This window comes from Mobula birostris, chromosome 14, assembly GCF_030028105.1.
Source record: "Mobula birostris isolate sMobBir1 chromosome 14, sMobBir1.hap1, whole genome shotgun sequence".
Lineage (NCBI taxonomy): Eukaryota > Metazoa > Chordata > Chondrichthyes > Myliobatiformes > Myliobatidae > Mobula > Mobula birostris.
Genome location: NC_092383.1, coordinates 53,707,064 through 53,721,955, shown reverse-complemented (window position 1 = coordinate 53,721,955; position 14,892 = coordinate 53,707,064). Strand labels below are relative to the sequence as shown.

General features: G+C 41.5%; 1 protein-coding gene across 4 annotated transcripts in view; it reads right to left on the bottom strand.

The window, feature by feature from the left end:
* LOC140209905 (zinc finger protein 76-like) overlaps nucleotides 1–14,892 on the bottom strand; it is a 94,362-nt gene that overhangs the window by 20,466 nt on the left and 59,004 nt on the right. For all 4 annotated transcript variants that reach the window (XM_072278564.1, XM_072278561.1, XM_072278563.1 and 1 more), the window contains 3 exons: nucleotides 8,734–8,809; nucleotides 5,854–5,979; nucleotides 937–1,116 (listed from right to left, as the gene is read on the bottom strand). In XM_072278564.1, the coding sequence (XP_072134665.1) occupies nucleotides 937–1,116; nucleotides 5,854–5,979; nucleotides 8,734–8,809 (382 nt within the window). The remainder of the gene's footprint in view (nucleotides 1–936; nucleotides 1,117–5,853; nucleotides 5,980–8,733; nucleotides 8,810–14,892) is intronic.

Genomic DNA, 14,892 nt, shown 5'->3' with positions numbered 1-14,892 from the left:
TGTGAATATCCATGATGGCAATCAATATTTTTACATGTTGGACTTAACCCTGCAATTCTGACCTTGTCATTCATGCCAGCTAGACCAGCAGAGGGGCATTCATTCATCAGGTGATGAATAGCGGGTATCAGTTCGTTTAGATTCATTGTATTTATTTAAAGTTATTTAAATGTCTGCGGCTTTTTTAAAATTCAATTTTATTCAAAAAAATTGCTCTAATAAGTTTTTGACAGCTGCTGAATGTTAGTTTATTCTATGTCAGCTAAACAGGAGGGGATAAGGCTCAATAGATTATGAATATTTTGGCTGTTTCATGAGCAAGATTCATTCTGCCCCTTCTCAATCCCATTTCCTGCACATTCTGTCACATCACAGGATTTGTAGGTCCTGATATTTGCCAGCTTTTTCCTTAAAGAAATTCTCGACAGGGAATTTGAACAGGTAAGAGATCTTATCAGCAAGCTCGTGTTATCACTGACCACAAAATCTGAGCCATGAAGTCCTTAAAAATATGATGTTCACATTGAATCAAAAAGCATTGTCTTTTCACATGAAACAAGGATACAAAATATGCCTCAAAAACCTTTTTGGGCTAAGACACTGTGTTCTACAAAATTAGGATTAAAACAAGCCAGTATATGTCCTGGAATTTTCTCCGCTAGTTCTAGTAAAACTGCAAAACCATTTTTCAATGAGAAACATTTGATGGCTTGATGGCTCTGGGCCTGGACTCACTGGAATTTAGAAGAATAAGGGAAGATCTCATTGAAACCTACCGAATGTTGAAAGGCCTAGATAAAGTGGATGTGGAGAGGATGTTTCCTATAGTTGGCGGGGGTGGGGGGGAAGAGTCTATGACCAGAGGACACAGCCTCAGAATATGTATATTATATATTACTTTAGCTTCATTTACTAGTGCTCAGCTTTGCAAATTACCTGTGTGAATTCTCATGTGGTTCTTGTAATTAGTAGCACTGGCAAACCCTCGACCACAGCCTGGTTCACAGCAGATGTATGGCCTCTCTCCTGTATGCGTTCTGATGTGAACTTTACGTATATTTGAAGTAGTAAAAGAACGGCCACATCCCTCAAATGGACACTTGAAAGGTCTTTCGCCTGTTGAAAAGCAGATACAATATTATTCAGAAAAGAAATTTAAAGCAAGACCCTTTGAATATTGCCGCACATCTTTGATTCAACGAGTAAGTTCACAAATCAAATCACGAAAACATAAGAAAATAGACCAGCAGGCCCTTTATTCAACATGATATAAGCCTGCTCCATTATTCAATATGATCATGGCTGAACTCTGTTGGCATCAACTCCTCTAATATACCAGTTTTCCATAATCCTCAATTACTACCTTAAAGACAAGACCATACAACACAGAGCAGGATCAAGCCATTTGGCCCATTAAGGATTCTCTGCCATTTCATCACAGCTGATCCATTTTCCCTCTCAACCTCATCATCTTGTCTTCTTTCTGTTACCTTTCAAGCCCTGGCTAATCAAGAACCTATCAAACTCCGCCTCAATGACCTGTCCTCCACAGGCACCTGCGGTAATGAATTTCACAGATTCACCAACCTCTGGCTAAAGAAATTCCTCCTCATCCCCGTTCTAAATGGACATCTCTCTATTCAGAGGCTGCGTCCTCTGGTCATAGACTCCTGCCATGATAGGAAACATCCTCTCCACATCCACTTTATTTAGGCCTTTCAACATTGGGTGGGTTTCAATGAGATCTCCCCTTATTCTTCTAAATTCCAGTGAGTCCAGCCCAGAGCCATCAAATGCTCCTCATACGATAACCCTTTCATTCCCAAAATCATTCTTGTGAACCTCCTCTGAACCTCCTCCAATATCAGCATATTCTTTCTTCGATAAGGGGGCCAAAACTGTTCACAATACACCAAGTGAGGCCTCACCTGTGCCTTATAAAGTCTCAGCAATATATCCTTGCTTTTACATTCTAGTCCTCATGAAATGAATACCAACACTGCATTTGCCTTCCTCACCACCAATTCGACCCGAAAGTTAACCTTTAGGGAATTCTACAGAAGGATTCTCAAGTTCATTTGCACCTCAGATTTTTGAATTTTCTCACTGTTTAGAAAACAGTTTAAGTTTTTATTCCTTCTACCAAAGTGCATGGCCATACACATCTCAATATTGTATTCCATCTTTGCCATTTCTTTGCCCATTCCCCCAATCTGTTCAAGTCCTTCCGTAGACACCCTGGTTCCTCAACACTATCAACCCCTCCACATATCTTCATATAAGCCACAAACTTGGCCTCAAAGCCATCAATTCCGTTATCCAAATCATTGACATACGATGTAAAAAAAAAGCAGTCCTAACGCTGACCCATCCATAAGGACCATGAGTTATCGGCAGCCAGCCAGAAAAGGCTGCCTTTATTCCCACTCTTTGCTTCCTGCCAGTCAGCCAGTCCTCTATTCATGCTATTATCTTTCAGTGATGCCATGGGCTCCTAACTCATTAAGCAGCCTCATGTACATCACCTTGTCAAAAGCTTCCTCAAAATCCAAGTTCACAACATCCACCAGTTCCCCTTTGACTATCTTGCTTGTTATTTCCTCAAAGAATTCCAACATTCATCAGCCAAGATTTTCCCTTAAGGAAAAATGCTGACTTTAGCCTATTTTATTATGTGTCTCTCCACAGACATTCTCGAAACAGAAGAAAAACCCCCAAAGAACGAATGACAGAAAAAAGACGCAAGAACCCCAAAGTCCCCTGCACCCTCCCACACACAAGCAGCGTCAACTCTCCCCCCTCCCCTGAGACCCAATTCTTAATAATCAGCTCCAGTATCATGCCAACTACTGAGGGCAGGCGAACTGGCCTATAATTAATTCCCTTTTTTCTGCCTTCTCCCTTCTTAAAGAGTGGAGTGACATTTACAATTTTCCAGCCCTCCAGAAGTATTCAACATCTAGTCTAGCGATACTTAAAAGATCATTAAAATGCCTCCACATTCTCTTCAGCTGCTTCTTTCAGAACCCTGGGGAGTAGTCCATCTGGTCCAGGTGACTTATCTACCTTCAGATCCTTCAGTTTTCCAAGCACCACCTCCCTAGTAATAGCAACTGCACCCACTTCTGCCCCCTGACACTCTCAAACTTCTGGCACACTGCTAGTGGCTTCCACAGTGAAGACTGGTGGCACCAAAGGCTGACTTCTCTCTCCCAGGTTATCAGCGAAACAGTTAAATTCTTCCTGCTCTAATGTCTCTATTTTCCTTTTCTGGGTGGCTGGAGTCCTATCGGGATCTTTGATCTACAGTGTTGCCGTTCCTGCAGCTCAGCGATTGGCTGCATTTCGGCATGTCCAGGTTTGGCCTGAAGTCAGGCATCTTTGGGGCCTGAGTGGCCCTGTGGACACAAATTCTTGCCAGCGAGCCGGTACATCAAAGACAGTGAGGGCAGCTGTCGGAAGGCTCTGCACTCAGTAATCGATTTGCCTATTCTCGAGTCGGGGAACTCAAATTAAAAAAGCAATGCTTCAGATTGACTGTAACATTAAAAGAGCGATTGTTGTCTACCCTGTCGCTGTGGAAGGAGAGATAGCTGTCTCTCCCTTGCCAGTGAGAGAGAGAACCTGTGGGAAGTCAAAATGTTGGAGCAAACAGCTACTTTTTGAGGGACTGTAGACCATGGTCTCTCTTTGGGGGGCTTTGCTGCTGCTTGCATGGTGGGTGATGGGAATCCTGATGCTTTATGTGAGAATAATTTGGGGAAGGGGGAGGGAGGAGGGTTGATGCTGTTTGTGTGTGGGAGGGAGCACAATCTGACTACTAATTTTTTACCAACAGAATAACACCACTGTCTTTGCCAACCTTCCTGTCCTTTCAATATAATGTGTATCCTCGGATGTTAAGCTCCCAATTGTAAGCTTTCAGCCACGACTCAGCGATGCCCAGAACGTCATACCAGCCAATCTCTAACTGTGCTACAAGATCATCTGACTTACTTCATATACTGCGTGCATCCAAATATAAACCTGTATTTGTTACCTTTTTAAATTTTGTTCCACGTTACACTGCAACTCATCCCACTGACTGCTATTTTTCCCTAACACCTACCTGCCTGTCCTTCCTAACAGGTTCACTACACACTGCATCTGCTTAAATACCGACTGCCCCATTTTCAGCCCTATCACTCCGGTTTCCACCCTCCCCCTGATAAATTTGTTTAAACCCTCACCAACATCTGTAGCAGCCCTGCCGACAAGGATATTGGTCCCCATCAAGTTCAGATGTAACCCGTCCCTTTTGTACAAGTCATACCTTACCCAGAAGAGATCCAGAAATGTGAAAGTTCAGCCACACATTCATCTGCCCAATCATCCTATTCTCACCTTCACTGGTGCATGGACAGGCAGTAATCCAGAGATTATTACCCTGGAGATCCTGCTTTACAGCTTTCTATCTAGCAACCTAAATTCTCTCTTCAGGACCTCCTCCCTTTTCCTACCCATGTCATTGGTGCTAATACATACCAAAACTACTGGCTGCTCACCCTCCCCCTTTAGAATGCCTTGGACCTAATATGAGATGTCCCTGATCCTTGCACCTGGGAGACAATATACCACCTGGGTGTCTCTATCACATCCATAGAATCTCACGTCTACTCCTCTAACTATAAAATCCCCTATCACTACTGTAGTCCTCTTCTCCCATCTTCCCTTCTGAGCCACAGCACCAGGGTCAGTGCCAGAGACCTGGTCACTGCAGCTTCCCCCGGTAGGTCCCCTCAACCCCCAACAGTACCCTAAGCGGTTTCCTTATTATTGAGGGGAACGGCCACAGGGTACTCTGCACTGGCTGCCCATTCCCTTTCCCTCTCCTGACAGTCACCTGGGTACCTGCCTTCTGCAACATAAGGGTGACTACCTCCCTGTAGCTCCTATCTCTCACTTCCTCTGTCTCCCGTATGAGCCAAAGGACATCGGGCTGCAGCTCCAGTTCCTTAACACGGTCTCTGAGGAGATGCAGCTCGGTGCACTTGGTGCAGATGAGGTTATCCAGGAGGCTGTAGGCCTCCCAGAATTCCCACATCTCACACAGAGAACACAACACAGCCCCTGGAGCCATCATCACTGCTCTAACTATGTACTAACAGATGAAGAATAAGGATTGAAGAAGATACTTACCAGATATGTTCCTCACCCAAACCTGTTCTCACCAAAGCCTGATGAACCAAAGCCTCCCCACTCTAACACTAGTCCACCCACCCAATGGCCACTTCATTATTTCACCTTTGATTATTGACTCCAGCATCTTGCCAACAATAGATGTTAAACTGATAAAGCTCCTTGCTTTCAGCCTTCCTCCTTTTGTGAACAAGGAATAATATTGCCTGTGTTTCTTATCTGGTACCCTCCCAGAATACAGCAGGTTTTCAAATTTTTCAACCAGTGGGTTTACATCTTTGTAGCCACATTCTTAAAACCATCTGGCTACAGGCCATCAGGTGCTGGGGTTTGTCCATCTTTAGCCCCAATTTACTTTACCATTCTCCACAAGATAATAATTGACAGAATTCCTAAACGCAACCCTCTCACTAACTTGTTATTACGTACATTTGAATTTTGGTCAGCTTTTCATCAATAGGAGCCTCACTATCAAACTGAACCCTGATCTCACCTGAGGTCTTGATTTTGATCACTTGGTTGCTGGGAAGATCAGGACTGAGGATACACAGTCCGGACTAAGCATAGTACGGACAGTTGTAACAAATTATATGTTTCAGCTGATAGCAAAACAACAAGTATATACTGTTATAATCCACAATACTCCAGGAAGGTGCTGTAGGGTCATTACATTACCTGTGTGAGTCCTAATATGTTTTTGTAAGTCTCCTGATGTTTTGAATGCTTTATTACACGTGTCTTCAGGGCATTTATATGGTTTTTCTCCTGTATGTGTTCTGGTATGGCTTTTCAATCCATAACCTGCAATTGAACAAAGGAACTATAATTTTGTTTACATTTTATTGAATACTTCTTGCAACTGGATTAAATTACCATTAAAATATACAAGAATGATTTAAAAATAAAGCTCAAATTAAAAAGGGAATGGCCTAGAAATTATACCACATGCACAACATTTTTAATTGGCTAAATGAAGAAATTTAAAAAAATCCCAACTGAGCACTTTATGCCCTGGTAACAACCTTCTGATTTTTTTGAGCCATGTCTTCTGTGTGAAAGATGCATAACTTTATTGAGACAGTTAATTATGTGCAGTGATGGCAAACAGTGCACAAAACTTAATATCACATCATGTGTGAAATACACTACAAACATGAAGCTCACGAGCAACAAGAATTGCAGACTAGAGAGGAATTTAGCTATCATGTGGTAGGAAGTCCAGAAAACACACTCAAAATATTCCTCATGAAAGATGAAAGAAATGCATGCATATTTAGAATATCCCACTAATTTAATTTCTTTCTGATTTTAAGTCAGTTTCCTGATCTCCTGAATCAGGAATATTTCCGTGGATACAAGCCACTCTTCCACATTTTGTTCAGCTTGACCATCTTCCATCCTAAACATCAAGACTATTCATAGTAACCTAATATCACCATGTTGAAAGTCATTGTGTGGGAATTTGGCAAAATAACGTTCTTCTTTATCTGGATGGTCTGGTTGCAGCTAGATAAATTAACTAAATATAAAGTGTGGAACCATCTACTTAATGGCAAGTAAGGTGAAAATAAATCCAGAAGGTTTCTACAGTTATATTAATAGCAAAAGGATAGTGAGGGATAAATTTGATCCCTTAGAGAATCAGAGTGGACAGCTATGTGTGGAACCAAAAGAGATGGGGGAGATTTTGAACAATTTCTCTTCTTCGGTATTCACTAAGGAGAAGAATATTGAATTGTGTAAGGTAAGAGAAACAGGTAGGGAAGTTATGGAAACTATGATGATTAAAGAAGAGGAAGTACTGGCGCCTTTAAGGAATATTACAGTGGGTAAGTCTCTGGGTCCTGACAGGATATTCTCTAGGACATTGAGAGAAGTTAGTGTAGAAATGGCAGAGGCTCTGACAGAAATATTTCAAATGTCATTAGAAACGAGGATGGTGCCAGTTGATTGGCGTATTGCTCATGTTGTTCCATTGTTTAAAAAGGGTTCTAAGAGTAAACCTAGCAATTATCGGCCTGTGAGTTTGACGTCAGTGGTGGGTAAATTGATGGAAAGTATTCTTAGAGATGGTATGTATAATTATCTGGATAGACAGGGTCTGATTAGGAACAGTCAACATGGATTTGTACATGGAAGGTCATGTTTGACAAACCTTATTGAATTTTTTGAAGAGGTTACTAGGAAAGTTGACGAGGGCAAAGCAGTGGATGTTGTCTATATGGACTTCAGTAAGGCCTTTGACAAGGTTCCACACGGAAGGTTAGTTAGGAAGGTTCATTGTTAGGTATTAATATTGAAGTAGTAAAATGGATTCAGCAGTGGCTGGATGGGACACGCCAGAGAGTAGTGGTGGATAACTGTTTGTCAGATTGGAGGTCGGTGACTAGTGGTGTGCCTCAGGGATCTGTACTGGGTCCAATGTTGTTTGTCATATACATTATTGATCTAGATGATGGAGTGGTAAATTGGATTAGTAAGTATGCAGATGATACCAAGATAGGTGGAGTTGTGGATAATGAAGTAGGTTTTCAAAACTTGCTGAGAGATTTAGGCCAGTTAGAACAGTGGGCTGAAAGATGGCAGATGGAGTTTAATGCTGATAAATGTGAGGTGCTACATTTTGGTAGGACTAATCAAAATAGGACATACATGGTAAATGGTAGGGCAGTAGAACAGAGGGATCTAGGAATAATGGTGCATAGTTCCCTGAATGTGGAATCTCATGTGGATAGGGTGGTGAAGAAAGCTTTTGGTATGCTGGCCTTTATAAATCAGAGCACTGAGTATAGGAGTTGGGATGTAATGTTAAAATTGAACAAGGCATTGGTAAGGCCAAATTTGAAGTATTGTGTACAGTTCTGGTCACCAAATTATAGGAAAGATGTCAACAAAATAGAAAGAGTACAGAGAAGATTTACTAGAATGTTACCTGGGTTTCAGCACCTAAGTTACAGAGAAAGGTTGAACAAGTTGGGTCTTTATTCTTTGGAGCGTAAAAGGTTGAGGGGGGACTTGATAGAGGTGTTTAAAATTATGAGGGGATAGATAGAGTTGACGTGGATAGACTTTTTCCATTGACAGTGGGGGAGATTCAAACAAGAGGACATGATTTGAGAGTTAGGGGGCAAAAGTTGAGGGGTAACATGAGGGGGAACTTCTTTACTCAGAGAGTGGTAGCTGTGTGGAACGAGCTTCCAGCAGAAGTGGTAGAAGCAGGTTCGATATTGTCATTTAAAGTAAAATTGGATAGCTATATGGACAGGAAAAGAATGGAGAGTTATGGGCTGAGTGCAGGTCAGTGAGACTAGGTGAGAGTAAGCATTTGGCATGGACTAGAAGGGTCAAGGTGGCCTACTTCCGTGCTGTAATTGTTATCTGGTTATGTGGTTATATTTTCACAGTAGATTGATTTACACCCCAATTTCCTTATATTCAAAACCAAAAATATATTTTACAACTTGACTAATCCAACACATCTTTTCCAGTGCATTTATTTCCCTTTCTCTGCAAATGAAACCTTACTTTCTGCAAAGGACATGCTTCTGACATTACCTGTTGCAAATGCTTTTCCACAGCCCGGTTGCTCGCATCGGTACGGCCGATCGCCTGTATGCGCCCGTTCATGAACCTGCAAAGTTGAGGAAGTAAAGTGCTTTAAAGCTCATCACTCCTTCACATATCTGTCACAATGCTATAAATAGTAAAGCAGATTTTGAACAACAAGCACTAATCTGAACTGATGTTAACGGGATGCTGTTTTTTGAATTAAGAATTCAACAGCTTACTGAACATCAGCCACACTTAGGTTCACTATCCACATCTGATGTTGGTCCAAGTGCCTCTCCATGAGTAACTGTATACTTTTATTAAAATTCCTCAATTTTCTCTTCTGCTATTGCTGTATCCTCCTTCCTTGGCTCCTATGTTATAAATCCATGATCTGGCGATCATTCATGCAATGATTTTGACAGTGCCAGTGAACCTATAACGCATAGTAAGCACCAACATAAAGTGATAGTGGAAACATGAAATAAATGTGAAAATGCTGGAATGCATCAGCATGTCAACCAGCATTTATGGAAAGAGAAATAAGGGTTACTGCTAAAAGTTGCAATCCCTTTGCCGTCAGCAGCATTGGTACAGGTGAAGAGAGTGTATGAGGAACTATTCTAGACAGTGACCTGAAATGTTAACTCCATTTCTCTTTCCTTAGACGTTGCCTGACCTGCTGAACGTTTCCAGATTATCTGAAAGCATCAACCTGCTGTTCTGGTCCAGTACCATGTGAGATTCACTGACAAGGTTGGCATTTCTTTACCACTCATAAATGACTTGAGAAAATAATAGTGGAGATAACAAGATAATGGTGGAAAATAATAGATATTACTTCTCGAACTGCTGTAAGTATGTAGGGAAGATGCTGTCATTGTGTCATTAGCAAGTACTTCAATCAAATGAGGGTCTATTTTTTACCCCAGCTAGTGCTATCAAAGTGCAGCACACAGCATGTGTTGCTGGATAATAATTAGAGGTGAAATTGTGCTTTTGCGTCAAAGGAGACAAATGAATGCCAACCTTCAAGCATTTTTTTTTTATATGACTTCTTTCCCAATCCATTTTATTTATCTCAGGTTCCCATCACCACCCTCTAGTAACTTAAATGGGAAAGCTGGAAGCAAAGTATGTTAAAAGGAGTGGGGAATAGAGTGCCTGGTGAGCCAGATGCCAAATCATTGGGATTTCCAAACAATTTGGTAGAAGATTATCACATCAGAAGTCCATTTATCTTATTCTCCACCCACCTTCTCCAATACTCCCAACAAGATATTCTTCCATTCAGATGGTGGATAATTTTCATATACCTACTTTGGTTCTATACCCCGTTACACCAATAACTAAAATAAAAACTATCAACCTCAGCTTTGAAATTTTTATTTGACCTTACCTTGTTGACTTCTTGGAAAAAGTGAGAGACACAGTATTCTAGATATTCCTCTGCACATTGTATGAAGCATCATGTCACAGGGGAATGCCATACTAGATCTACTATTATGTAACGAACCAGGTCAGGTCACAGATCTCTCAGTGGGTGAGTACCTGGGGGACAGTGACCACCGCTTCCTGGCCTTTAGCATTATCATGGAATCGGAGAGGAGAGGAAAATTTTTAATTGGGGAAGGGCAAATTATGAGGCTATAAGGCTAGAACTTGCAGGTGTGAATTGGGATGATGTTTTCGCGGGGAAATATACTATGGACATGTGGTCAATGTTTAGGGATCTCTTGCAGGATGTTAGGGATAAATTTGTCCTGGTGAGGAAGATAAAGAATGGTATGGCGAAGGAACCATGGGTGACAAGTGAGGTGTAAAATCTAGTCAGGTGGAAGAAGGCAGCATACATGAGGTTTAGGAAGTAAGGATCAGATGGGTCTATTGAAGAATATAGGGTAGCAAGAAAGGAGCTTAAGAAGGGGCTGAGGAGAGCAAGAAGGGGGCATGAGAAGGCCTTGGCGAGTAGGGTAAAGGAGAACCCCAAGGCATTCTTCAATTAAGTGAAGAATTAAAGGATGACAGGAGCGAAGGTAGGACTGATTAAAGATAAAGGAGGGAAGATGTCCCTGGAGGCTGTGGAAGTGAGCGAGGTCCTCAATGAATACTTCCCTTCGGTATTCACCAATGAGAGGGAACTTGATGACGGTGAGGACAATATGAGTGAGGTTGATGTTCGGGAGCATGTTGATATTAAAGGAGAGGAGGTGGTGGAGCTTTTAAAATACATTAGAACCGATAAGACCCCGGGGCCTGACGGAATATTCCCCAGGCTGCTCCATGAAGCGAGGGAAGAGATTGCTGAGCCTCTGGCTAGGATCTTTACCTCCTTGTTGTCCTCGGGAATGGTCCTGGAGGATTGGCGGGAGGCGAATGTTGTCTCCTTGTTCAAAAAAGGTATCAGGGATAGTCCAGGTAATTATAGACCAGTGAGCCTTACGTCTGTGGTGGGAAAGCTGTTGGAAAAGATTCTTAGAGATAGGATCTATGGGCATTTAGAGAATCATGGCCCGATCAGGGACAGTCAGCATGGCTTTGTGAAGGGCAGATCATGTCTAACAAGCCTGATAGAGTTCCTCGAGGAGGTGACCAGGCATATAGATGAGGGTAGTGCAGTGGATGTGATCTACATGGATTTTAGTAAGGCATTTGACAAGGTTCCACATGGTAGGCTTATTCAGAAAGTCAGAAGGCATGGGATCCAGGGAAGTTTGGCCAGGTGGATTCAGAATTGGCTTGCCTGCAGAAGGTAGAGGGTGGTGGTGGAGGGAGTACATTCAGATTGGAGGATTGTGACTAGTGGTGTCCCACAAGGATCGGTTCTGGGACCTCTACTTTTCGTAATTTTTATTAACGACCTGGATGTGGGGGTAGAAGGGTGGGTTGGCAAGTTTGCAGATGACACAAAGGTTGGTGGTGTTGTACATAGTGTAGAGGATTGTTGAAGATTGCAGAGAGACATTGATAGGATGCAGAAGTGGGCTGAGAGGTGGCAGATGGAGTTCAACCCGGAGAAGTGTGAGGTGGTACACTTTGGAAGGACAAACTCCAAGGCAGAGTACAAAGTAAATAGCAGGATACTTGGTAGTGTGGAGGAGCAGAGGGATCTGGGGGTACATGTCTGCAGATCCCTGAAAGTTGCCTCACAGGTAGATAGGGTAGTTAAGAAAGCTTATGGGGTGTTAGCTTTCATAAGTTGAGGGATAGAGTTTAAGAGTCACAAGGTAATGATGCAGCTCTATAAAATTCTGGTTAGGCCACAATTGGAGTACTGTGTCCAGTTCTGGTTGCCTCAGTATAGGAAGGATGTGGAAGCATTGGAAAGGGTACAGAGGAGATTTACCAGGATGCTGCCTGGTTTAGAGAGTATGCATTATGATCAGAGATTAAGGGAGCTAGGGCTTTACACTTTGGAGAGAAGGAGGATGAGAGGAGACGTGATGGAGGTATGCAAGGTATGAAGAGGAATAGATAGAGTGGACAGCCAGTACCTCTTCCCCAGGTCATCACTACTCAATATAAGAGAACATGGCTTTAAGGTAAGGGGTGGGAAGTTCAACGGCGATATTAGAGGAGGTTTTTTACTCAGAGAGTGGTTGGTACGTGGAATGCACTGCCTGAGTCAGTGGTGGAGGCAGATACACTAGTGAAATTTAAGAGACTACTACACAGATATATGGAGGAATTTAAGTTGGGGGCTTATATGGGAGGCAGGGTTTGAGGGTCGACACAACATCGTGGGCCGAAGGGCCTGTACTGTGCTGTACTATTCTATGTTCCATGCAAGACTATTACCACATAAAACCTTAACCCTTTCCTTTCTGTTACAGAGGTGTATTTTTTTTTTACAAGGAAACTGCTCATTCCTTTCATAACTTACAAAGATAAGCAAAGAGAATCACAGGTTATGTGGCTGGTGTAGGAAAGTGGCACTGAGAAAAAGGATTAGCTATGACCCATATTGAGTATCACAGCAGGCATGGGGACAACCTGTTACCATTTGTTTTTCTTGCATTCTAAGTGCAGAAAAACTATATGCACAGTTAATAATGTTCTCCATTAGATAGTAATGACCTCTTGCTTCATGCTTTTAAGACAGGGGTAGGCAACCTAGGCAAAGGTATTTTGACTGGCCCTTGAGCAAATATTGAGATACTATGCTTATCCGGCCCACGAGCGATTTTTTTCCCCCTTATTCTGCCTGTTTCACGCGACCACACTGACGGACATGCATGGCGTCTTGTTACACTGGCCCCAGGTTCTGTTTTGTTCCAAACCAAACACTGGTACACTATATACGAATGACGGGAAGGCAGCCTACCTTATTAATATGTATTAGATACTCTCCGTGCACATGCAGGTTTTCAGATAGGATCATTCAAATTTATAAACAGAAACAGCGTTACTGTGTTTTAACAAGAAATCCATGCTAAATATCCAGATATTTACATATGATACGATACTTGTTCAATAACTCGTGTTTCGAAATAAAATCAAAGAAAAAAAATTCCAATGGCAATGAATGCAAAACGCAGGAAGGTAGACACTGAGTGCCGAAAAAGCAGTGAAAATGAAGGAAATACCCGTGCCAGCTACGAAGTCTTAAAACGGATTGCAGAAAGATGAAGCCTTTTACAAATGGAGAGTTTGTCAAAGAATGTTTACTGGCAGTGGTGGATATTGTTTGTCCTGAAAAGAAATCTTTATTTGCATCTATCAGCTTGTCAACAAGAACAATCACACGGCCAGCTGAAGAAATGTCAGCAGATGTTAAAAGTTGTTTAAGGGATGCCTGCAACGAATTGCATTTTTTTTCAATTGCGCTTGATGAGAGTACAAACTTGAGAGTCACTGCTCAACTTGCAGTGTTTGTGTGAGGAGTGACCTCAACTTTTCACATTTTTGAAGAGTTTATTCAATTAATTCCTATGAAGGACACAGTTACTGGAACAGACACTTTTGAAGCTTTGTTGAACATGATGTCAGAAATGAAACTTAATGTGTCGAAGCTAATTGGCATCACAACTGATGGGGGACCAGCAATGGTGGGACAGAAAAACTAAACTGAGTTCTTTGATTACTAATTGGTGTCCTTGGTTAAGCACAAATGATTTTCTAGCATGTGTTATTCATTAAATTGAGGCAAAACATAACTAGATGTATTTAAATGGATAATTTCCATATTTCAAGATTTTTATGGCACTTGTCTGGCCCACCGTCCACTCATTAATACACGATCCAGCCCACAGAGGCAAAAAGGTTGCCGACCCCTGTTTTAAGATAATCTCATGGTACATTTCAAGTGGTGTGAATGTTAAGTTCAAACACATATCTAATTCATTCATCAACTGTAACTCCAGGCTTCTGTGTTAATTTCAATTCCCCACATTGTAATTTGCACTAGAAAATAAAGTCAAATGAAAAGTTGAAAGAAGAACTTTGTACCATTTGTTCATTCAAGCCATACTTGTCTTTATTTCTGATCAAGCCTAAGCTCATCTGAAACAGGCAGAAGCAGTAAATGCTTAAGTGGGATCTCTGGATCTTGTTAAATCCAGAGAAGTTCCATGGACTCATGAGCTTTGTGTATGGGGTGCCATTGTGAAATGGATATTTAAATAATCCTTGCATGTCCCACTCTTTCTCTCAGCAATTCATATTCCATTATTATTTTGCAAAGTGATTAAAACCACAAGTAACTCATATAATTTTATGTATTGAGGTCAGACTATTAACAAGTATTTTATAACCACTCAGCAGCTCAAAAAAGGTGATAGAGTTAATTATGTTGGTAATGTTATGTTACATTACACTGTAATATAATCAGTCCCAACCATTCAGCTAATTAGCAGAACTGCATTTGCATTTCCCCGATATGAATCTTAAAAAACTGATCATCTTAACTTAATCTTTTAGATTTTGACATTTTCAGCTCTCACTCTACAAGTCCTTTCCTCTAGATTTTCATTTATTTATAAAATGTTGAATTCCCAAGGTTTCTCCATCCTGATGGAACATCATCAACTTGAAACATAAACTTTGTTTCTCTTTGCATGGATGCTGTCTTCTGAGTACATCCAACGTGGTCTGTCTTAAACTCAGAGCTTCAACAGATGCATCAACTACAAAAACATTGTCAAAATCAAGGGCAGGTAGGTTTTA